Here is a 25,633-nt window from a genome sequence, read left to right on the forward strand (position 1 = left end):
CAAACCCATCAGCTGCATGAACAGGAAATAAATCCAGAAGACAAGAAGCACTGAACATAATTGTGACTGTCATGTCTGGTGCAAGATCTGGGGAGCATGACACAAGAGAATCTGTATCATGACCTGTACCCCCAAAAGCTCTTCAGACTGTTATGGGGAGGTGTAGTGCAAGATCTAAACTTCATTTCAGTAAAATTAAAATATTCTTTTCCACTTCTATAAATAGACCATTTTCATTTGATTTTTTCATAGCGTACATGTCACATGTGGATTTTTTCGAAGATTTAAGTGCAGTGGATAAATTGTAAATTCCATACAAGTAATTGACATGCTGCATATGGTAAAGGCTGCATTGCAGATCAATGTCCTCAGATATTTTGAGAGATGAATGGCAATATACTGCAGAGCTTCCAGACACAAATCCACATTGTGTACCTACCACCGGAGAGGACTCTGCTCCCCCCGAGAGAGGACACTGCTCCTCCTGGTAGGGACAGTCATTTCCCATCACTTTGAGCATTGAGGCCCACAATATAGCAGGTGATTCTGGTGAATTGCGGATGTAATAATTGCAAAACTCTACAATGAGGAGAACTTTATTCCAAGAATACAACAAAAATATAGACTTTATGCAATCCTGATTCCTACGAGAAAAAAAATGTTCACTAATAAATGGAGTTTAGACACAGTAATAATAATCCACAGAACGTTTATATGACTTGTTAGTTATGGCTATTACCTTTATGTGGAAGATAAGGGAAGGGGGCTCCTCGGTGTCAGTTTACTGATGTCGGCTCCTGATCACAGGGGAAGCCATAGTCAGTGGTCATAGGGTCATGCTACTTTATTCCTTCTTGGGGCAGAGCGTCTGTACAATACATGTTGGGGTACACATGCATGAGAGCAGGTAACCATAACCTTCCCGAGACCTCCATTCATAACTAAACCTTTACGTAGGTGAAAAATAAAATCTAAGAGGAAGGAAGCCACGTCAAGAGGCGATAAATGGGGTTTACCACAGCGTTAAGGAACATCGTTATAAATGTCATGTTTTATATACACAACAAACCCAATATGGATTAAATAGCAGATCTTTATTCCTCTGCGTTCCTCACATTTAGGAAGGACACCAATGGGGACGAACGGTACAGGATTATGACATCACTGTTAACAACAAAACGGTTGTCTAACGATGGAGAGCAGGAGTGTTGTGTCAGTGTGTATTGCTAGTTGTGTGTGTGTACTGACAATATCGTGTCTCTACTAGGATTTGGTTTTCAATTTTTTTTTTTTTCATTTTGTCATTTGCAAAAATAAAACAGTCCGCTGTCCAGCAGGGGTCTGCCTAATAAGAATGAAGTTCTCTTCCCACTGTGAACCCTCCCGGTATTCCCTGGCAGCACCTCACTCCGCATGGACTTTTGCTTCCGGCCTCTGCAGGGACAACTCTGCAGCTAGAAAAGCTCCCTGACCCAGAGCAGTCGCATAGGTCCGGCCATGTGCAAGGGGGAAGGCATTAGGGTTAGATTGGCTTGTTGAGCGATGGTGGGGTACGGAATGGTAATCTGCCACATTATCGTACTGAGACAGTGCACTTATAGAGCTGTGCAGCTTTCCATGGAGTGTTTGGTAGGGGTAGAAGATGGCAGGGTCTCTCTCCAAAAGTTCTGGGTTGTGGCCCCTGAGGCTGTGGCTCCTCTCTGGTTTGGGTGGAGCAGTAACATACTGAGCCATGTCCTCTCTGTAACAGTCTCTGTGTGAGCTGTCGGGCGGTCTGGCAAGTGACCGCTCTTTGTCCTCTGACAGTCTCGTTTCCTTGTGATTCAGCCTTACTGGTTCCTGGGGATTCACATTGTATTTACTGTTTGAGGACTTATATTGGGTTTCAGAAGGCAGTGGCAACGTCTTAGAGCTGTATTCAGCAGGTGGGAATGGGGGGCCATTGCGTCCATCAGAGGATGGTCTATGTCCAGCATCCTGCTGCGCTGGAGGCCGATGCTCAGAGGTAAAGTCGTGCTGTATACGATTCCTAGTCCCCACACTTTGCTTCTGGGGAAGGGATGGTTTATCCTGGGACCCATTTCCATAAGATGGGAGAGGATGTGGTAGACGTTCATCATCACCTTCTGCCCTTCCAGCATAGCGGACATCTTTAGATTCAGCGACACTGAGAAGTCCTGGCGTTTTCCCTGGGTCACACCTGCTCCTCAGATGTATGACATCCAGTCCAGCTATATCCTCCCCTAAGGATGGGGTAACGTTATCGTACTGAGACATAACAGGTCCCTTAGGTCTTTGACGTGTTCTGTTCTCACGTCTCAAAGACTGTAATCTATACCTGTCCATATCCTCCATATCCCAGGAGATGTGAATAGGTCTAGGATGTTCAGGGGGTAACGCAGGTGGAACATCTCTGCTAATGAAATTGTGCTCCCGCAGACTTCCTCTTGGGTACGGTGCCAACGCCTGTGACCGATATGTGGACTTGGGCTGCAGTCTTGTAGTATAAGATGCAAAGTCACGACTAGGATAGAGGTGGTACTGCCGCAAACGCAATGTGCTGTAAGGGTCCATATCATAGAAGGTGCCATCTGCAGAGTAATATGTGGTGCAGCCCGAGAAGGGACTATATCGATAATGTACCCTTCCATTCTCAAAGTAAGGCTGCAGCTGAGTGACGTGATAATCTGAGGAAGAAGAACTGAAGGGTGGGCATGCTTTGTACTGATAGACAGGGCGTGGGCAGTATGCGGGTTCATCATCAGGCGGGACCTCTGTTCTAGAAATAGGAACTGTACGCACTGGAGGTGGTGGAGGTTGCATAGGCACATGCAAGGATTGGACCCGTCTTATTGTAGGATATGGTGGTGCTTCCTCCAAGTAGGTACGTAGACTTGGACTCAAGGATGACATATAATCAGGTCGACTCCTTGTGCGAGAATGCTGTAGTCCAGGGTGCTTGGCTTGATTGATGTAGGTACCATAAAGTGTAGAATTTGAGGAGGGTGTTTCACAGCGGGACACATATGGTTGTGTTGGCATATGAAGTGGAGCACTGTCCACCTTGTAAGACTTGGCGACTAAAGATGGCTTAGGGTGCACAAAAGCATCAAATGCCTCATTAAGATTCTCTGGTTCCATTTGAGGATGATATGGATTTCTGTAGGAGAGCTCTATGTTCTCTGGCTTAGAGGAGGATTGGTATGAGTGTTGGTATCCCTCCCCAATTTCAATACTCTCTTCAGTTTTGGACTGGGAAGGAAGGGGATGTCTGTAGCTGGCACCTTGCTCCATCAGGCTCTCAGACTTCACATTAGCAGGAAAATTTTGTCTGGGAAGTGCATCCTCCAGAGATGATGGCAGTGTGATGGTACTCAGAAAAGAGTGGTAATTGCTCGCTGTGATTGCATCATTATAGTTGGAGTGTAGGGCGGTGGCCAAACGACTCTCCATGGTTCTGACTGGTGGGGCTGGTGGTCCGGTGCTATGTGTAGGATGGGACGGAAAAGACTCTGAACGCTGGTGAAAATGAGGCCTTGAACTGGGTCTATCCAAGGAAGGGGGTGGAGAATACAATTCTACAGGGTGGATGGTGTTTACTTCAAAAGGTCCAGAAGGCATCTCCTCAGGAGGAATTGATCCGGGGACCTAGAACACAAAAAATCCAGAAAACAAAATAATTTGTATAAAAGAGAGGGATTTACATCCACAGAAAAAGCCTCAAGTCTTCGTACCAGGCGTAGTTGTATATAGCGGAGCCTGCACCAAACCCATCATCTACCGGTAACCGCACTGACAGGAGCGGTTTCATAAGTATAATGGTGCTTTCACATTGCGTTCTGTGTACCCATCAGGGCATATGTCCAAAAATCCCCCGCAAAACTGGGTCCAGACGCATGGGCAGGACACTGATTCAGTCTCCTAAGTCTGAGTGTCCTCCTCCTGTAGGCGTACACTCCTGAAAAATCTCACTGCCTTGCTCACGTTCAAACTGGCGTTACCATTACAGTCTATTGGCCCCATCGGCCCATGCATCTGGACCCAGTTTTGCAAAGAATTTTGGACATATGCCTCGACGGGGACCCAGAATGCAATGTGAAAGTGCCCCAAGGTTGAAGGTACACTTAAGCTATAGGTTGATATCCATAGACTTAACATGTTTAACCACTGAAATGCCACTGTCCATCACCGCAGTATTCATTGCCAGTGGCATTTAAATTGCTTGGTGGCCGATGCCTGCGTGCATCAGTGCCCTATTTTTGTGTTTTCTTTATGAAATTTTTTGCCTCTTGCATAATTGTATCGATCAGGAAAGTCTATGCTGACAAGTCATTCTTTCCCAAAAATGAATGCCGTAAAAACTGTGTGTGCTATGTTGGGGGGGGTTTCAGCCATATTTGTCAAACAAATCCCCTAAAGAGTGTTAATACAACCCAAAACAAATGATATAAGTGTCTGTACCTGGGATGAGGGGCTGAGTCCTGGGGTGACAGCAGACGGGCTTTGTTCTGGCAGAGTGTTGCGACTTCTTACTGGACTGTACTGGATGGTGCTGATGGAGAAGGACGATGTGATGGGGGTGGTCACTGTAGAAAAGATGGGACTTCTCTCGGGAGATTCAGCTGCTGTCGAAATTAGTGCAGGGAATACGGTCTGAGGTGGGAGTTTGGGCAGCAGCTCCTCTTCTGGTGGGGGAGGCAGTGGGAGCTCCATGAACTGCATATAGGGGGGTCGCTTTTGACTGGAAGCTTGTTGTGCAGACTCTGCTAGTGCCAACGCCAGCATACGGGCAGCATTTTTGGGAGGGGGTGGAGGAGGAATGAAGGAAACACTGGTAACAGGGACATGATCAAGTGGAGACTCCGCGGCCGATAATCCTGTGTAACGGAAAGAAAAATGTTTAATGTTTCAAAACCAGTAAAAATCTGTAGCACCCTAGTCTTCTACCGCGCATAACCTAATACAATCCATCAGACCAGTCCTCTCGTGGACGGGCGCTCGCTCCAGTAGGGCTCAATGCCGACAGGATTCTTTTTATTTTTAAACAATCCAACTCCAACATAAAATGTTTTGGTCTGAAATTACAGACCTTCTTCTCTAATGTCACAGTGAATAGAGAGGCAATAAAATCAAGGTATGATGCGCTGCTGGATGGCAGAGCAATGTCAGGAAAACCTCACTTTTGATTAAAAGGAACCTGTCGAGTCCCCCATGCCCCCAGAACCATCAGCAGTTGTGTCTGCCTAACCATCCCTGTACTACATTACACACGTAAACAGATCTTTACATAAAGTATTTCTAAAGTCCATTTATATGTAAATGAGGGATCTGAGGACTTTAGTGTCCCCAGACTAGTCGGCCCCCTGTCATCATTGAGCCTCTGAAGCAAGGTATGCGCATGTCACTCACTGATTGGAGGAAACTGTGCGCATGTGCGAGGTAAGTGTAATGCTTGTAACGATGCCTGCGCTTGTAAGTTATGTTATCACCAGGGCTGTCAAGTCGGAGTCAGTGTCTATTTTGATGCAGTCAGAATAAAAAGGACCGACTCCGAAAATATATAATAAATTGTGTACAGCATTTAAAAGCAGTTAGGTGCTGAATATTTTTTTAAAATAAATTTGGGAAAGTTATGAAATGTCCTTCAGATGTTCTATTCCTGATAAGAGGACCTCAACTTTTAGTTGAGATGAATGTGTGCTGCACTTGTTTGTACAGCTCAGTATTAAAGCTCCTCTACAGACCAGAGCAAAAAGGCACTGACAAGGAATGCCTGCAGCCCTGCACTCATCTCAAGAACTGCTATGTGAACAGGATTAAGGCAAATACTTCTTAACGTATATCTAAACTTTCAATAAACTGCATAAATCGATAGTCCAGTGTATGTTTTCTTTGTATGCTTCATGTTTTAGTTTCTTTCTGGGGTATGATTCAGCACAAACTTGCTCCCTCCCTCCTCATAGACTGTGAAGCATCATGATGTGTAACATTTACTGAGCTGTACCTTGAGAAATGACAGATTGAAAGTTCAGAATAAAGCTGTCTAATACACATCACAAATGTTTTATTGGTCATCATCTTTACTATTTACGATTTATGCAAAGATTGTTTTATTTCTATCCAAAATTACACAGGATTCCTTATTCTTGCAGGAATTACAATATACCTTATTTTTATAGGCCAAATTGATACGATTACAAAAAGCTGTGAGCTCAAAATCCGTGCATACTCAGGCAGTGCTAAATAAAATGCTTTAGAGCTTCCAATCTAAAAAGACCTTTACAACGCTTACAACCCAAGTTTTCAAAGCTGTGACTTAAAGATCACAGCAACACCAAGAAACCAGTGCCCAGCACTTCCGCCATAAAAAGGAGGAAAGAGCGTCTCAGCCATCAGTTACAAAATATCTTGTAAGTGAAAAAGTTACTGTAATAATGAACAGCAAAAAATTTTAAAAGACAGCTTTTAGAGAAGGACAGTGTATCATTATCATGATTTGCACCACATGCTTTTACAGCTCTTAATGGAGAAATGGCCAGCAATATTGGTGTTTCTCTGGAAAGAGAAAGTATTAGAAAATTAGTGATTGAAGAAGCCCATAACGAAAAAGAGAATATTAGAAAGGCTATCAAAAGACTTGTTATATTACTTAAAATGGATGCTTGCACATGCCTGAACTATTTTGTTATCAACATTCAATTTGTTTGAGACAACAAGAAAATTGTTCCCAAGACACTGGCAGTAAAAGATACTAAAGCTCATCACGCCAGCCAGTGTCTCCAGGCCTTAGTGGAAAAAGTTCTGCAAGATTATGTACTCAAAAAAGAGCAGGCTCTTGCTATTGTTAGGGTACCGTTACACTTCGCGATGCACCAGCGATCCCGACAACGATATGGATCGCTGGTGCATTGCTAAGTGGTCGCTAGTGAGCTGCTACACAGGCAGATCTCACCAGCGACATAGCAGGGGTCGGGGGTCGCTACTTACCTGTCAGAAGCGGCGATCCTGACGTCTTCCCGTCCGCGTCCACGCATCGCTCGTCGGCGCCAGCAGGAAGCGCCTGACGAGAAATGGTCCAGGACGTTCTCGCGCGACCACCGATAACCAGCGGGGGAGCCGGTCGGAGGTAAGTATCAGACATAGCGATATTGCTAGCAGTATCGCTATAACGTCACAAAATCGGTGACGTTACAGCGATATTGCTAGCGATATCGCTATGTGTAACAGGCCCCTAAGTGACAATGCTTCATACATTAGTACAATTATACTGAGAAATGAGGATAATTAAGGTGAACAGCAGCTACAAGAAAAGTTCAGATTCAGTATGTTTGAGATGGAAGGCCAGTTTTTTAACCCCTTCCCGACATGTGCCGTGGGAGCTGCATTCCCGCCAACCACAGTATGTGTGCGGCGCTGCGAATGCGCTGAGCACCACCATGATCGGGTGGAGGCGTCAGCTCTATGTGACAGGCCAGGAAAGTATATGCACACAAAACAAGGATCACCAAAAAATAAACAATTCTTTATTAGAGAACACATAAAATTTAAAAACCCTTAATATAGCCACAATATGGACCCATTTAGCTGGACTGTTTTGTATAGGGGCAACTGTAAGACCTGGTCATGTTTCTATATCCTTGTGTTTTCTATATCATGTTCCCATGGTTTTTCATTTTACCATGCCACTGGTAATTAAGCACATTTTGGTCCTGATATTGTACAGATTGCTTTGCTCTCACTGTGGCATGGTGCAGCTATTGGGCTGACATTTATATATGCTAAATAGGGCATATTTCTTTTGTCTGATAAGTGTTACACATTGATGCCCTTTATTCCAGGGATATTGCTTGATACTCATTTATTAGGCTAACGGGACCTCAAGTATTACCGTATTTTTCGCTTTATAAGACGCACCCCCAAATTTGGTGAAAAAAAAAAAAAAAAAGAAAATTTTTTTTTATGTTTAATGGGGTCTGTTTTACAATGCCAGTGTACGTCTTACAAATCATATATGTCCCTCATCCTGGTATCTATATAACTCACATCCTGGCACATTGCCCCCCTGTGCTGGCAGATTGGCACATTGCCCCCTTGTGCTGATACATTGCTCCCCTGTGCTGCTGGTACATTGGCACATTGCCACCTTGTGCTGGCACATAGCGCGCGCCCCCCCCCCCCCCCATCCCATCCTGGATATGACCCTCCCCCAGTCACTATATGCCCCCTGCTGGCACGCGCACATGTCTGCCCGGTCACTATATGCCCCCCTGCTGGCACGCACATGATAAGTGTTTGTTATTTTAACTCACCTTTCGATGATGGCTCCGTGCTCCCAGCTCCTCGGTTGTGCTTCCTGTCTCCCAGGCATCAGATCATGTGACCTGGGCACACAGTGATGACATCACTGTGCTATGCCGATCACATGATCGGGTGTTCGCACAGACACAGGAAGGGCCACGGAGGAGCTGTGAGCACAGAGTCATCATCGGAAGGTGAGTTAAGTGTTTGTTATTTCATCATGGGTGTGCCAGCAAGGAAGCATATAGTGACCGGGGGAACCATGTGAGTTCAAGCGGGGGGCAAATAGTGACCGGGGGGGGGCATGTGCTTGCCAGCAGGGGGCATATAGAGTGACGGGGGGGGGGGGGGGGGTAGAGTGCAGGCACATGCAATATATGCCACTCCCGTCAACCAACTCAGTGCGGCTTCAGCACCGAGGTGATGGGACAGCGGGTGCAGTGAATATTACGTGAGGCTAATGAGCGGGAGCACTTGACCTCCTGCTGTCTCTGCAGCCAGCCCGCCCCAGCCACCTGACACCACGCCAGAGCTGCCCCCACCTCCTCTACAGCACAGCACGCAGATTTGGATTATAAGACGCACACTCACTTTCCCCCAAAATTTCGGTGAACAAAAGTGCGTCTTATAATCCGAAAAATACGGTATACTCTTTATTATGGATCTTGACTTTTTCAGTCCATGTTGTGGACTATTTTAAGTGTTTTCTAATAAAGAATTGTTTATTTTTTGGTGATCCCTGTTTTGTGAGCATATACTTTTCTTGCTTGTAGTGCTATGTTTACTATTGATATGCAATAGGTGATCCTGATTTATTTTGAGGTGGTGCCCGCTCATACATACTTATTTGGTAACTCTATGTGACAGCTGACAACCTGCAGCAACACCCACTATCGGTGCTAGCAGAAATTGCAAGCATTTAACCCCTCTAATGCTGCTGTCAATAGCGAGTGATATCGAGGAGCATTGCAAAGGGAATATGCTTCCATCGGCAAAAAAAAGTTTCAAAAATTGTGCTGACGTAAAGTAGACATGTGGGAAATGTTATTTATTAACTATTTTGTGTGACGTAACTCTGATTTAGGCTATGTACCCACGTTGCAGAGATCCTGCGGAAATTTCAGCAGCATTTCTGCGACTCCCGCTGCGGGAAAAACGCATGGAATTCCCATGCGTTTTTCCCGTGGAAAACAAGCGTTTTTCAAGCGATTTTCGCGTGCGGAATTCAAGCGCTTTCCAAGGGATTTGAAGCATCGCTTGGAATGTGATTGACAGGTTGGTCACACTTGCCAAACATAGTGTTTGACTAGTGTAACCAACTTTTTACTATTGATGCTGCCTGTGCAGCATCAGTAGTAAAAAGATCTAATGTTAAAAATAATAAAAAATCGTGATATTCTCACCTTCCGGCGTCCCGCGCAGCGTCCCCAGGCCTCAGCGATGCACCCTTTCCCTGTGATGCCTTGCAACAATGACCATTGATGACGTAGCGGTCTTTCGACACTGTAGAGGTCTCGCGAGACCGCTACGTCATCACAGGTCCTTGCCGCAAGGCATTACTGGGAATGGGAGTTGGCGGGAGCATCGGTAAGGCTGCACGGGATGCTGGAAGGTGAGTATAACCAAATTTCATGAGGGGCGTTCCAGCTGATAAAATAGTACAGCGGCTTACTCCTCAAAAGTAGATGGATGTGCTATGAGGCACTGAGCTACCAGCTACGCGTTTCGACGCCACATGGGTCTTTATCACAGCTGCAAATTACTAACATAATGCAAACCTTATACTTAGTGGTGACCAATGAGAACTGCAATGTAGATCACATGAGCAAGCCAAAGGTCCTATGAGCTTTACTACAATGCCTATGTTCCATAGAGACCAATGACGCTATCACCTTCTATCACATGTTCTAATAGAAAGGTCCTGTGTACAAAACTCCACATTCTCTAGGTTTGCAAAATAATACCACATAAAAACAAATTGATTAACATATATATATTTCAAATATAGCAATAACCATCAATAATGATACATGATCTCTGTTCTCTTGTTTAACCCATTTGGATATCTAGACCCCAGACAGAATATCCAAAAAGCCTCTCTGGTAAGAAGACATCTTTTTCCATCCCCACCACGCTTTGAATTTTTAACCCATTCAATTCCTGCAACTGACATCGCCTCCAAATCCCCATTATGCTGCACTAGAAAATGTTTGGACACCATAGAAATGTTACGTGTGTTACTAGTATTATTCTCTACATCCCTAATATGCTCCAGGATGCGAGTTTTTAGTTTCCTTGTTGTACAGCCTACATAGGACAAATTGCATATTTTACAGTGTATCCTATAGACCACATTTCCTGTTTTGCAATTAATAAATTGTTTGATGTAATACCTCTGAATATTACCTGAGTCATTGAATGTTTTTGATTTTTGTGCATATCTGCACATTTTGCATTTATTAGAACCGCATTTATAAAAACCAATGGTTTTTAGCCAATTTTCCAAAGATGCTGCAGATGTAAAGAAACTAGGGGATACCATATCACCAATAGTGGGAGCTCGTCTAGCAACAACATTAGTACCAGCATCTTATATTTTTCCCAATGTTTCATCCTCATAGAGGATTGGTAGGCATTTAAGAAAAATGCTCTTTATTTTGTCAAATTGCAGACTATATTCAATACTGACAAATATTTTTTTATTCACGTCTTTCCTTTTATAAGATTCACATTAGTTTTTGGTTCCAATAAATCTTTTCTATCCCTATTCTACGCGTATGCCCTGATTTTAGCTCTTTCTAATTTGCATAGCCTCGTTTTTTCAATTTTTTGTGCAGCGCATCAAAAGCCCCCGTTACACACGGCAAGATCGCTAGCGATATCGCTGAAGCGACAACGATTTTGTGACGCAACAGCGACATCGCTAGCGATCTCGCCAAGTGTGACACGCGGAAACGACCGGCTCCCTGCTGCGATGTCACTGATCGTGATAAAATGAATTGTTTTTCCCAAAATGCTATTGTCAAATTAGCCAAGGATGGGGAGTATTTAGCTACCATTGGGACTCCAGACTTCTGTAAATAAATAGTACCATCAAATGCAAAAAAAATTATGTTTAAGAAAAAACACAACCTGCAACAGAAAATTGATCAGATCTTCTGAATATTCATTATAACTCCGTAAAAAATACTACAGAGCTTCCATAGCCAAATTATGCAGGATGCATGTGTACAGCGATATAACATCGCAACTCAGCCATATAAAGTTTTCTCGCCATATTTTATTAGAGAAAGTGGCTAAAACATCCCTACTCTGTACCAATGGCTGAAGAAGAGAATCAGCCCATTCCCAAAGATGCTCATTTGAAGACCCAATACAATTGGTCTCATAGGAAGAATATCTGCAATTTTATGAATTTTGGGCAAGCCATATATGATAGTTCAAAATCCGATTTTGCCAATCAAATATTCAGCTTGTTTTTTGTTTAATATGCCCATATTAAAACCTTCCATGACTATATCTTCAGCTATTTTGTTATAGGTTTTTGGTGGATTAGAGATTAATTTCTCATAAACCTCATTGTCAGATAAAAGTTTTAACATTTGATTTTTATAATTGTCAGCATCAAAGACTACCGCCATACCTCCCTTATCACTGTGTTTGATTACTATATCTGTCATGTTTTTCAGGTCTGTCAATGCAGCTTTTTGTTTTTTGCTGAAGTTTTTTTGGCACGAGTATCAGTAGAAATTTCATCTTTCAGTTGTTTTAGTTCTCTTTCTAGAACTTCCTGAAATCTATCCATACACTCCCCTCTACTTTGTATCGGATAAAAATAAGGATTTTTAACACTTAAGTGTTGAGACTGATTAACTTTGTCTGTATCACCTACACCATTTTCAGATTCTAAAGACTGTAAATTTAGAATAGATAATTGTTCTCTATAATCTAGCTTCTGATAAATATTTGTTTCCTGTGAAATTTTACATTCTTTTATTTCTTCTGTATCAGTCTCAGTACCCGGGGCCTGGAGAACAATCTCCTCTCCTCCAGACTGTGGGTACCATCCGCACATGATCCGCTCACTTTGTACATGGCGGGCATAGCCACATGCAGAAAGTAAGCGAATCTCATGCATTCCTATGTGTGCGGCGATTCTGCAAAAAGAATGAGCATGCTGCGTTTTTTTTTCCCGCGATGCGATTCCACCGCGGAAAAAAACGCAGCATTAGCACAGCATGTGCAGAATGCCATAGGAATGCATGGGGTGTGTTCTGCATGCGTTTTCGCGGCAAAAAACGCATACAATCTGCAACGTGGGTACACAGCCTTAAGGCATGAAAATTTTGAACTCAGCAAAATTTCAGATTTTTTCACAAATAAACGCAAGTCATATCATAGAAATGTTACCACTCTCATGAAGTACGCCATATGTCCCGATAAAACAACACTGGTAATAACTGTTAAAATTGGCTGGTCAGGAAAGTGAAAACAGGCTTTAGGGTGAAAGGAACAAACAGATGTTACTACAGAAAAGTAGCAGAATGATACCTTACAATCAGATGAGCTTATTGAAGCTTCACAGCTTTCTGCAGGAGCGACATGCTGCAGCTCTGATGGGCAAAGTGAGGAAATTTGTTATTGCTGCCAGAACCCCTAAAATTGATTCCATCTTGAAGAGACATGCTGGAAAGGGGGCAATTGTGGATCAAGTCACTTGGTGGGGCAGCATCTATTTAATGAATGAGCTGAAACCCTTTCTTGAAGACATGGCCGACCCGCAGGTAACATTAAATGAAGGTCAAAGTACACAGGTGGTTGAATTGAAGGAATTGCTTCATCACCCATTTGTAGTGACTAAAAAATGAGAAGCTGAGGATTCACCGTATTTTTCGGATTATAAGATGCACCCCAAATTTTGAGGAGAAAAATAAGAATTTTTTTTTTTATAAAATGGTGGCGCTTCTTACAATCCATGCATCTTATTGCTTACAGGGGGTGGTGGCTGCGGTGAAGCGGGGTCCCAGGGACGCTGCTGGAGGCAGGAATGGGGTGATGCGATGAGGGGGTGTTCCAATGTGCGCCGCTGCGGGTGTCTTCGGGGCTGCTGCGGGGGCTCTGCCGACATTTTGAAAAAGTCCAGAGTCCACGCAGTTCCATGGTTTCCTATGCAGTGGACTCCGGGAAAATGGCTGCCGGGGGCGGTGCATGCGCAGATGGAGATCTCAGCACCAAGATCTTTGTGCCGAGATCTCCATTTGTGCAGGCGCCGCCCCCGGCAGTCATTTTTCCGGAGTCCACCACATAGGAAACCATGGAACTGCGGGGGCTCTGGCCTTTCACAAATGTTGGCAGAGCCCCCACAGCACCGGAAACCCCCGGGCACCCGCAGTACCGCCAGAAAACCCCTCATCCCAGTCTGCAGCAATGGTACCTGTAAGGTATATCCGCATTATAGGACGGGGGAAAAAAAGTGCATCTTATCTGAAAACTATGGTAACTCCTGACATTTTCATAAAGGTGTGGAAAAACTTGATGTTTCGCTTGTCCCACAGAGAAGGTTTATTCACAGATGGCATTGTTGCTCCAATGAGACAAAGAGACACTGCTATTAGAAAATAACATTCTTCTGGCTGCTGTTTATGTGGACCCGAGTTATCGTATATTGTTGAAGTAGCAGTGTGAATGAACTACAGGACTGCTGAGAGCAGGACAGGGGTCTTCCAGTGCTACTGATACCATATATTCAGCCATATCATATCAGTTTTATATTGAGAAGTATTTGGAGGACATGGAAGAGGCAAAGCGTTGCCACAGGGAAATGGATTCCACTCCCATAGTAAACAGATTCAGAAACATTTTTCACTTGATCTCAAAGAAGTAGAAGAGTTCAACCGTTCATGAAAACTGACTGTGCACCAGGTAATTCCTTTATACCCTGAGATTGATAGAGATAGTGCCATGTGGTTACCGCTTTATCACCAACCCAAGTTAGCGTAGAGAGGTTGTTCTGTAGCCTTAACAATTAGACAAGATTTGAGATCACCTATGAAGGATCTGATGGAGGCGATACTATTTCTCAGAGCAAATTCATAGACTGCACAAATGTTATTCAGTATGTTTTTGTTGAAAACTGTTTTTCCCCCACTTACTGCATAGTGTATTGCATAGTTACAATGTAATAAAATATATTTATTGGAATACAACTTTAGAACACAGAATGTTGGGGCTAAATATAATAGATAACTAAAGATCTCCTTATACTAAACCTCTGGAGTCACAGGGGGGGCCCTAGTGAGCCTCTCCTCTGTAAACTCGCTCCTTGGGACTGTGCGAGGTTTTTCCTTTCATTTACGTGAACCTAATTTGCCCCTAATTCCTGGCTGCTCCCACATCAGTTTACATGTGGATTGGAAGCAGCAGTGTAATTTGTCAGTTTCCGCTGTCACACAAGGTAAACAATGATCGTCGTCTATATCAGCGTCCTAATAACACAGTTACATAATATACTAATTATGCATAAAGTGGCTCGGCAGGTTTGGTGTGTGGATTACTACATACCTGGGGGTGTAGGCAGAGCCGGGACACACATGTTCTCTGCTGCTGCTAATTCAGTGTTCTCCTTCGGAGAAGATCCAGCTCGGTGCCTGGTGCCGAACTCCTGGATGCAGCTGTCGGTGAATGAGAGCTCGGTGCTGCAGGCCGCATGGGGGATTCCTGGGGAAACATTTCCTGCAGTGTCTTCTGTCTCATATCCAGGGCCGTTCCACTGAGACGTTATGACAGAGTCCACAGTCTTGGCTGATTCTGCAGCTGTAGATATAAAAAAGTCTCCAGGGCCCAAGTCCAAGGATCTACAGGAAACAGTTGGAATGGTCACCAGGTCTCTAGAAAGGCTATCCCTACACCATACAAGAGATGTGGCCGCTCCACCACTTCCCTGCATACTTTCAATCATTTCTGATACGCGGCTAGGTAGCGAGACAGTGACTGGTTCTGAAATAGTTAATGGCGGAGATCTGATTGCTTTTCGGACCACTTTTGGCGAGAAGGCTTGTACCACCTTTTCTGCAAAGGACGAGGATTTTGGACTCTTGTCAGCAGTGGGGCTACGGTCCGGTGTTAGGAAGGGACTAGTGATCCGCTCCTGGTATGGCGACATAGGCTCAGAACTATGGCCGCTGGTAGAGGGTTGAGGTCCACATTGTGCCTTCTCTTTGCTGCTGACCAGTGAGGAGTCCAGGAGGAAAATACTGTGACTATCCACACCTTCACTGTCTAGTTTTAGTGGGCTGCATTGAAACGACATTGGGTCAAAATCTAAACTGGCCACCCCAATATCAGGTGGACTGAGATCCTCGTCTTCGTGAGATCGTATAGATAACATAGCGGGCACATGGATCAATCCTTCATCCCCATCGCTGTCTGGATCATGAGGCAGATTATCATAGGAATTGCAGCGATTACAGCTTTCCAGTAAATCCCCGTTATATGAAGCAGAGAGAGCATCACTACTAGAGCGTGGGCGCCGAGGTCGGAAAAGCTTGGACTCCACTGCAAGATAAAGAGGCAACCATGGTTAGACCAAACAATGGCAACTCGTCATTTACTCGAGCACTAGTTACCAGAGCACGATTAACAATCCATGACTCACTTGATTTTAGGTGAATAAAACCTTGTTGGTTGCGGAAGCTAAAAACCCACCCAATGTAACCCCTTGGTTATAAGCCAGGGGTGGGCTATCCGTGTTTCTTCAAAACTACAGACTTTAAATAAGTCTCATGTCCTCCCCTGACCCACACTGATGTCCACTATATAGACAGTAAGTGGTAACTTTAGTGCAGAATCCCCCCCGAGAGGTTACAAGACTTCTATGCTGGGAGTATGGACAAGTCAGGGGTTACATACCATCTGCAGCGTGCAGCGAGCTCAGCGACTCCTCGCTTTTAGCCGATCGCATGGTCCCAGTGTCTCCTCTTCCACCTGCAGAAATGAAAATCCGCAATCCATAAAACTGATCAGCGATTCAATCACGTGAAACATCAAGAGGCCCACTCCTCACCCGCTAATGCCATGGCCTTCATCTCGGAGGGTTCACTGGGGTTTCGGGTTAGTTTCCGTTTAGACATTGAAGACGACGATGATGACTTCCCGAGGTTGAAGAAAGAGCGCCAGCTGCCCACCGGAGACTTCTTCATCTTGGGGGGCGGCCTTTTTCTTACAGATAAGGTAAATACACGATTGATGTTTTACAAACGATAAGTTCACATTTCAGTACAACCACTGAGCTCAATGGAAGCTTTTATTTCTGACACTGCTATGGGTAAAGCAATAATTATGTATGCATGGAAGAAGGATAACCAAAGCCTGTCCGGACAATCCTGTTCCATGAATTAATAGTCAGCAACTTATGTCCTGCTGTGAAAGAGCCAACTGTCTGAGGATGCTGGGTGTCGAGTTTTAGAACAGGCCACAAGTTGCAGAATACTTTTGGCAGAGCGTTGGCTGCTAGCTCCTTACTACCACTAGGTGGAGCACTACACATGGACCCCCAAGCCCACCGTGTTCTCACCTCTCTGATGGAAAATCAATGACTGTGTGGAACTTCCCCTGCAGAGCAGCCGGCCCTTCTCCCACTTCTATGTATTTACTGTCTGCCACAACTGGAGAGTTTATTTGAGCCTGTGTCCGGGCCTGGGCTTCTTCAAGGCTGAGCAGCTTTGTGGAAGGTGAAGACACAAGGAGAGACTTTGGCCGCGACAGAGAAGTGTGGCCTAATAAAGAGAGGAACAGCAGAGTTCAGATTATCCAGGCGATGAATGTCCTGTGGAGGATCAGCAGGGAGTCCACACGGTGTAGAAATGCTCAGCATGAACCTCGGATGTTGGGTGCCTATTTCTTGAAGGAGCCAAAATTTTTTTTCCTTCACAGCTTTTTTCTGTTAGGTAAGGAAGTTACAATTTAAGGTAAACACGAACACCAGTAGCAATATAAGCAAGCCGAGCTGCAATGTAAAGCGTGGGAAAGAAGAGCAGCCTGAATCTTTGATTAGAGGATTGGGGCTGGACTACCTCAAGCTCCAGTAGACAATGCATCTAAACTGGAGCCACTGATCATAGCTGTACCACTGTAAAACGGAGCTAAAAAGCAGCAGAGTATGTCATACTGAATTTGTTAAGTGTTTCTGTAGAACAGGTACCCACGGGGACACGTGTACAACATATGACATGTATGATCACAGGGCTGGGCAACAATCACCTGCTCCTTCACGGATCACAGAGCTCAGCTTGGGGCTGAACAGCACTTCCACATGGTTCAGGATGAACTCCACAACCACAGACTGGATCCGCACCTCCATGAAGGCGGCCGTCCCACTGAAACACGCTGACTCAATCTGCTTCGATCTAAAAGATAAAATATACATAAACGGAGAATCTAAACCGCAAGTGAGATCCACAGACTATCCTGTGGGGGAAGAGTTATATAAAAGGATCTGTGTGGCATTGTATCAGAGGCCAAACCTTATAGAATTCATTACTAAAGACTATTAATGCTCAAGAAAACCAAAGAAACGCTCCCAACACCGCAGGAAGCCGAGATCTAATTATTGTGTTGTTTGGCTCGAGCCGCAGTGAGGTCGGTTCTCGGCAGTAATCATTGTCATCCCTGCCCATAACCACTTCCCTCACAATTTAGAGGAACGACACAGATGTTAATTGTTATGGTTCAGCAGCCACAGTAATGTGACATGTGCTTCTGCTGCAGACCCAGCCCACGGTGTCACTAGCCACGGAGACCGTTAGCACAAGTCAGGAGACGTCAGATATGAAAGGATAGCAAGAAGAAAACAGAAGGTAAAGTTATGACACATAACCATCCTCCATGTACCATACCGGGAAATAACGGTCCCATACCGGAGCAGGTTTGGCGCCCAGACGATGGCCAGGTTCTTGGTATGCATATTGGTGATACAGCAGTAGGTTGCCAGACGGGAAAGGTGTCGCATGAGAAACTCCAGAGTCCTGCAAGTAAGACAAGTGACCGGGATGTTAGCTGAAAGTATCCAATGAGCAGTACGTGAGTCAGGCCCAAGATTCGTCTACATGAGCAGATAATCGTTTAGACGATGAACGACGTGAAAGCAATGTCGGGCAATGATACTAATGTACAACCAATCCCGCTTACACCGTACAAAGCATATGTTAGCGAATTCAGTGTTCACAATCTGCACTCGCTCCAATGCTCCAGCTGCTAAAGACTTGTGACACCGGAGCAAAATTTAGGACTTGAATTGCCGCTCCTCCCATTTATCGGCCTAATGCAGGAATGAGCGATCAGTGAACAAGATTTTTTTTCTACTTGGGTAAATTAATTTTACCAGAATGGTGACCGGTCTGCAAACCCTGTCTTATGAGGAAAGGTTGCAGGATTTGGGAATGTTTAGTTTGCAGAAGAGAAGACTGAGAGGAGACTTAATAGCTGTCTACAAATATCTAAAGGGCTGTCACATTGTAGAAGGATCAACTTTATTCTCATTTGCACAAGGAAAGACTAGAAGCAATGGGATGAAACTGAATGGGAGGAGACACAGATTAGATATTAGAAAAAACTTTTTGACAGTTAGAGTGATCAATGAGTGGAACAGGCTGCCACGAGAAGTGGTGAGTTCTCCTTCAATGGAAGTCTTCAAACAGAGGCTGGACAGACATCTGACTGGGATGATTTAGCGAATCCTGCTTTGAGCAGGGGGTTGGACAAGATGGCCCAGGAGGTCCCTTCCAACTCTACGATTCTATGATTCTACTATAAACAAACGTCTTTGGGCTCATTGTTCATTCAACCCATTCGCAGTACACGACTAACATGAGCGGCAGATCATTACCGTTAGGATCTGATGTGTTATTGACCAATGTAAATGCAGGCTTATTCTACGTGGATTCATCAAAGTCTGGAACTAGAGCTTAAAAAAAACATTAATACCAGTAACAAAGGACATTTGTAGTAAAAAGAAGCAGCTTTGAAAAGTGCAGATGTATAGGTTAGACTATTTCCATTGACGGAGACTGACAAAAAGCTCCACAAGTCACCAAGCATCTGGATTAAGATGAAAGAATTGGTCACTAGTAGCCAGCGCGTCTACAATGGCATTGCCTGCATTCACTGACAGCAAGCAGAGAGAAAACAAATAGAAATAAGTAACAATATTAGTGATGGGTGAGTAGCATGGTTGCTCAGGTCTCCTCGAGCATGCTCGGGCGATCTCCGAGTATTTTGGTGTGCTCGGAGATTTAGATTTCGTCGTCTTATCTGCATGATTTGCGACTTGTAGACAGGCTGAATACATGTAATTCCCTAACAAACAGGCATTCCTCACATGTATTCAGGCTGTCTACAAGTCGCAAATCATGCAGCTGAGGCGACACAAACTAAATCTCCGAGCACGCCAAAATACTCGGAGACCACCCGAGCAATGAGTATACTCGCTCATCACTAGTAACAATGTTTTCTACTGTTGGTTAAATAGAAAGTCATACATGATGTCATACTTGCACAATGGTTCGCAACCTTCTCTACCTTTTTCCTCTTTTTGGAATCATGCAGAATCAAGGACCAACAGATTTAGGATTGTAAAAGACAGAAAAGTGTGCAAATTCTAGCCCCAAACTAGGTTTGCTCATAACAGACGTGGATTTCACATTTTATCATTAGAATACAAGAATTGCTACATTTACGGTAAAGTGTGCAGCCCTTAATGCAGAGGGTGCCCTTCACTTTTCAGGTTGTCCTTTTCCTGAGAGTAATAAGTAATGTCTCTTTCATTCCGGGAACTGCGGCTATGTCATTTCAGGATATGGTAGAATCTATAGTAAAGAAGCCCCTTCCCCCCTCAGTGCAGGATCCAGTAGGATGGGAGATGGTATCTCCAAACTTTCCTGCTTGAGGGGTTACACAGTCCACTTGAGGGGTTTTAGCCAATACTAAGGGATGAATTCACCCGACTGCTCAGAGGAATTTGCTGCATTTGTGAAGCAGAGTAGTCACAACATCTCCAGACAGACAAAAATTGAGGACAAGTCCCATCACGACCGCCCTCCCCCACATTCCTCCATGCTGAGGGGCCAGCTGAGACATGGGAAGGGGATGAGGTTGTATACAGCCTCATCTTTTCTGCCTTTACATATTAAGCTTTCTATTCTAGAGCCATGTCTCTCAGTTCCCAAGACTATGATACTACACTGTATATTAACCAGAGCATGAGGACAGTGCGGTCACCCATAGAGACCCCCCCAGGTCTTACCATAGAACAGGGAAAGGGTATGTGCACAAGGCAGATTTTTTTTTTAGGACATTTCTGTGGCTTACTTTCTGTTCCACATTTGTACATTGGTTTATTTTGGCAAACCTCATTCAGATGAAAAATGCAATATTCTGATTCATGTGACTATACTGTGAGGTCACCATCAGCGATAATTACTGCGGGACTGACCTGTAATGCGGAGGAGGAAGCTGCTGGATGACATCATGGATCTTGACCAGGCGTTCTTCATCTGTGGCGGCGGAGACAGCGTCCTGGGACCAAGCAAATAGATAAGAAGAGGATCACAGGATGGGATATTAACAAATACCTAACCTGGACCCTTCTAAGCAGTGCACAATTTTAGATTTAGCAATTAGTAATAATTACTGAACCCTTCACTATCAGGTCCACAATTGACGGCCTGTGCTTCCCGATTCATTAGGGTCTTTTACTTGCTCAGATATGTGACATCCGTTCCTGCGGCCATACCGGTCGTCAACTTTCAATCACCATCTGGAAACCTTTGTTATGGATGGAGCAGATCAAGTGCGGGGTGCAAATACTTACAGAGAATTTCTCATACAGCTGGTAAGTGAGGAGAGGATTGGGCAACTCGCGGAAGTAGAGTTTACAGAGGGATCCCACGCAGTGAATGTCCTGGATATACACATCTTTAGTCAGGTCTGGGATCTGCTCAGAGTCAAACTCATGTCTAGAAAGGAAAGGCAGAGGCGTGACTTTATCATCGGCAGCTTCCACCAAGCTCCACGTTACACCGTGACTAGGACTGACCGTAACTTCTGAATATTGGAGGCGATCCCCGACAGGCGATAGATCCCATCCACTATCCCATGTTTCTCTATAAACTCTGTGCAGCTCCGGAGGACCTGGGGGACTTCACAGAGGAGAAGATTTTAGAAGACAAAGACAACCTTTACATGACTCCCCAGCAGAACGATCTGCAGATCTTTACGCCGTCCGCAGCCGTGAAGGAGAACTCAGAATTACACATTAAGATGATTGTTATCTCTACGCCTCAAAAGACTAAACCGGCAATTCTGTAAAATCCCCCATTCATTCTTCACCCTGGGTCATAAGGACAGCTGGGGAGCAAGGTTTCCTTACTGTTCTGACCACAAGTCCCAGGTCATCATTATCAGATCAAGTGGCAGAAAGCCTGAAGGTCTAAGTCTCCTGATACATTGTAACAAACTATCTGCCATTCCTCTCACATAGGAGTGGACAAACCTGTAGAAAACAGGATAAACCGTGACACTCAGCCACATGCTACAGTGCAGCGCGGTAAACAGGAGCTGACGATCCCTCCTTACTGTCACACCAGGAAGAGCTGACTATGTTGGCGACAGGAGGAGACGTTTTTCTTCCAGGTGTAACTCACACCTGGTTTCAGGTTTTCTATATGTTCCTACTGATTGTATCCAGTGATTGTTCCCAGGGGTCACACCCCATCCCAGGCAGCTCTGCCCTGTAATTAGCTCAGACACGTGCGGCTCTCGGTGCTCAGATTATTACAGCTCTTACTCCATACTTCCAGCCGAATGACAGCTGCATGCAGTCTCTCACTGCTGCCCCCATCCGGTGTCCTGATAGTGGGGGGTGCTGCCGTGCTAGGCAATCACGGTCACAAAGTATGGTGAGGGATCAGACAATGGAGCCTCCACTGGAGAAATACAACCGGAGGGACAAATGACGGCATCATCAAGACTCCATTATTACTAATAATCGTGACTATTTCTCTTCCTTCTAAATCCACGTAGTGAATCAGCGGCCGGCACCTCGGAGTGAGCAGAATGCCATTACCTGATTATCCGCACTCCACCGTCCCTCCCTAACTCGTTACTCGATTGCCATTTTATCAATTGCTGAAGATCTCTGCTGGTCAGTGAATGGAAGCATTTTAGTTTCTATCCGTCCTCGGCTGCAGGGCCAATGCTTCCAGCCTCTGACACCAGGCACAAGTCTTGGAGATGGTGAGGAAATGACACGGCTTTTACTGAAGCAGCAGAATGTCCCATTACAGAAAGATTATTAATTTGGATGAAATTTATAAAGGGAACATATTATTTATTTATATAGCACCATTGATTCCATGGTGCTGTACATAAGAAGGGGTTACATACAAATTACAGATGTTACCTGATTCATGGTGCCCAAACTGCAGGCGGCAGCACGATTGCAGCCAGGTATATTTTTCTCTGAAATGCTCTGATGTTTCAGAGAAAATATAGTTAGAAGATCCGGCCAGGGACCATAGCCGAAAATGAGACCAGAACAAATCAGGTACCAGGTTTGCTTTAAATTATGGAGAAAATCAGATCACTATCTCTGCTGGTCTCTGATGGCTTCATGCTCTTATGCCGTTTTCCTGGAGAGGGAAAGTAATACGAGCGAGCGCTTTCCCACCAGCCGAGCTCACAGCATTCCTGCACAACCTGTTCACCATTTGCATGAGAGTAAAGTCAGTCTGGGAGAGGAGAAGCCCACCCCCACATTTAGGAAGACAGATGGAAGCAATGCTGAAATACTGGGACTCCATCACCCCAGGGGGTCTTACCATCCTGGCCAGAGTTCAGCAGATGCTCTCCAAGGTCGCAGCCGAACACTCGTTCCCTCAGGATCCCTCGCTGCTTCAGCTTCTGCTTGCTGGGTCTGGACTTCATGAAGGTCCTGAGGAATGTGATGAGCTTGCCGTGTTTCCGGGACACTACGCGCAAAGTATGAAATCCACATTGGTTAAAAAAACAAACACAATTGTTCTCGAATGTTACAGACACAGACAGACATTGTGCGGATGAATGGACAACACCCCCTCATTATGGATCAGTTTATAAAGAGTCAATGATTTCAGAGCCGAGGACCCGGCACATCTCATTACTGGGCTGAATCAGGGATATCTCTGATGGCTGCACACAGCACTGCACATGGAGGAAGACAACCGCCATTCAGAGCTTTCCAAATCCATTCATTACCCAAATCGGAGTCTGGGTACAAAGCACAGAGAGCAGGAGGCGACCCCAAGCATGTCATTACCAATTACTATAATGAAGAGTGCAACAAGCTCATTATCAGAGAGGTCAGAGCAGCGTCACACGGAGCCCGGCAAGGGATGGATGACTGTACCCAGAACCTGCCCGAGCTGCAACTCATAGCTCAATATGCAATACCCTGATCACAGAAATATGTTGTACTACTACCTGGAAAATGTCAGTAAGCAGGCTAGTGACTGCCAAATCATCACATTATTGATTACTGTAGCGCCATTTATTCCATGCCGCTTTACATGTGAGGAGGGGTGTACATAATAAAGACAAGTACAGTAATCTTAGACGATACAAGTCATGTACAGAAGGAGAGAGGACCCTTCCCGGGAGAACTCACAATCTACAAGGGATGGGTGAGGATACAGGAGGTGAGTGTAGAGCTGGTCGTGCAGCGGTTTGGTGGATCGGTGGTTACTGCAGGTTGTAGGATTATCGGAAGGGGTGGATCTTCAGGTTCCTTTTGAAGGTTTCCACGGTAAGGGCCATTTACACATTTTGGTAGTATTCCTGCACTGGTGATGTGGACCCACAGCCTAATTAACAGACACGATCATGTTCATAAAATGGTATGCTGTCACATAACACATCTATACACAGCAACTTGCTGATGGTTTCCATTGCACAATAAGAGATATTATCCTCACCTTACAAAGTGTAATAAAGATCTGTAACAGCTGATGGTGCTCATCTTTCCTGACTAGAAGCCAGAGCTTCCCTATGGCGGTGATATGTCGCCAGAGCGGATGTACATTCTCCACGTTTTACATATTTATCCTTCTTGTAAATTCAGGTATTTTGAAAATTTTTTCATATTTTTCAGGATCAGGACAGGAATGCTGCTTTATGCGCTCAGCAATGCTGCCATGACTGTCCCCTTCTGCCCTGTGTGCTTGGCAATGCCTCCATGACTGTCCCCTGCTACCCGGTGTACTCCGCAAAGCTGACATAACCGTCCCCTTCTGCCCTGTGTGCTCAGCAATGCCTCCATAAACGTACCCTGCTGCCAAGTGTGCTCAGCAATGCCTCCATGACCGTACCTTACTGCCCTCTGTGCTCAGCAATGCCTCCATGAACGTACCCTGCTACCCAGTGTGCTCAGCAAAGCCGTCATAACCGTCACCTGCTGTCTCGTGTGCTCAGCAATGCCTCCATAAACGTACCCTGCTGCCAAGTGTGCTCAGCAATGCCTCCATGACCGTACCTTACTGCCCTCTGTGCTCAGCAATGCCTCCATGAACGTACCCTGCTACCCAGTGTGCTCAGCAAAGCCGTCATAACAGTCACCTGCTGTCTCGTGTGCTCAGCAATGCCTCCATAAACGTACCCTGCTGCCAAGTGTGCTCAGCAATGCCTCCATGACCGTACCTTACTGCCCTCTGTGCTCAGCAATGCCTCCATGAACGTACCCTGCTACCCAGTGTGCTCAGCAAAGCCGTCATAACAGTCACCTGCTGTCTCGTGTGCTCAGCAATGCCTCCATGACCATACCTTTATGCCACATGCGCTCAGCAATGCCGCCATGAACGTACCCTGCTGCCAAGTGTGCTCAGCAATGCCTCCATGACCGTACCTTGCTGCCCCCTGTGCTCAGCAATGCCTCCATGAACGTACCCTGCTACCTAGTGTGCTCAGCAGAGCCGTCATAACCGTCACCTGCTGTCTCGTGTGCTCAGCAATGCCTCCATGACCGTACCTTTATGCCACATGCGCTCAGCAATGCCGCCATGAACGTACCCTGCTGCCAAGTGTGCTCAGCAATGCCTCCATGACCGTACCTTACTGCCCCCTGTGCTCAGCAATGCCTCCATGAATGTACCCTGCTACCTAGTGTGCTCAGCAAAGCCGTCATAACCGTCACCTGCTGTCTCGTGTGCTCAGCAATGCCTCCATGACCGTACCTTTATGCCACATGCGCTCAGCACTGCCTCCATGAACGTACCCTGCTGCCAAGTGTGCTCAGCAATGCCTCCATGAC

At 45.2% G+C, this 25,633-nt stretch overlaps 1 protein-coding gene across 14 annotated transcripts in view; it reads right to left on the minus strand.

The window, feature by feature from the left end:
- Positions 1 to 580: 580 nt before the first annotated feature.
- ARHGAP32 (Rho GTPase activating protein 32) overlaps positions 581 to 25,633 on the minus strand; it is a 236,089-nt gene continuing 211,036 nt past the window's right edge. For 8 of the 14 annotated variants that reach the window (XM_073570013.1, XM_073570012.1, XM_073570006.1 and 5 more), the window contains 12 exons: positions 23,172 to 23,321; positions 21,389 to 21,491; positions 21,164 to 21,308; positions 20,786 to 20,868; positions 18,192 to 18,320; positions 17,557 to 17,702; positions 16,871 to 17,072; positions 16,361 to 16,515; positions 16,207 to 16,281; positions 14,860 to 15,852; positions 4,462 to 4,877; positions 581 to 3,648 (listed from right to left, as the gene is read on the minus strand). In XM_073570013.1, the coding sequence (XP_073426114.1) occupies positions 1,405 to 3,648; positions 4,462 to 4,877; positions 14,860 to 15,852; positions 16,207 to 16,281; positions 16,361 to 16,515; positions 16,871 to 17,072; positions 17,557 to 17,702; positions 18,192 to 18,320; positions 20,786 to 20,868; positions 21,164 to 21,308; positions 21,389 to 21,491; positions 23,172 to 23,321 (4,841 nt within the window). In that variant the 3' untranslated portion in view covers positions 581 to 1,404. Of the gene's footprint in view, positions 3,649 to 4,461; positions 4,878 to 14,859; positions 15,853 to 16,206; positions 16,282 to 16,360; positions 16,516 to 16,870; positions 17,073 to 17,556; positions 17,703 to 18,191; positions 18,321 to 20,785; positions 20,869 to 21,163; positions 21,309 to 21,388; positions 21,492 to 23,171; positions 23,322 to 23,995; positions 24,261 to 25,633 lie in introns of those variants that run through there. The other 6 variants (XM_073570010.1, XM_073570008.1, XM_073570015.1 and 3 more) reach the window with 3 other exon arrangements.

The sequence above is a fragment of the Dendrobates tinctorius genome, unplaced genomic scaffold (assembly GCF_039654945.1).
Source record: "Dendrobates tinctorius isolate UK_male_01 unplaced genomic scaffold, ASM3965494v1 ptg000028l, whole genome shotgun sequence".
NCBI lineage: Eukaryota > Metazoa > Chordata > Amphibia > Anura > Dendrobatidae > Dendrobates > Dendrobates tinctorius.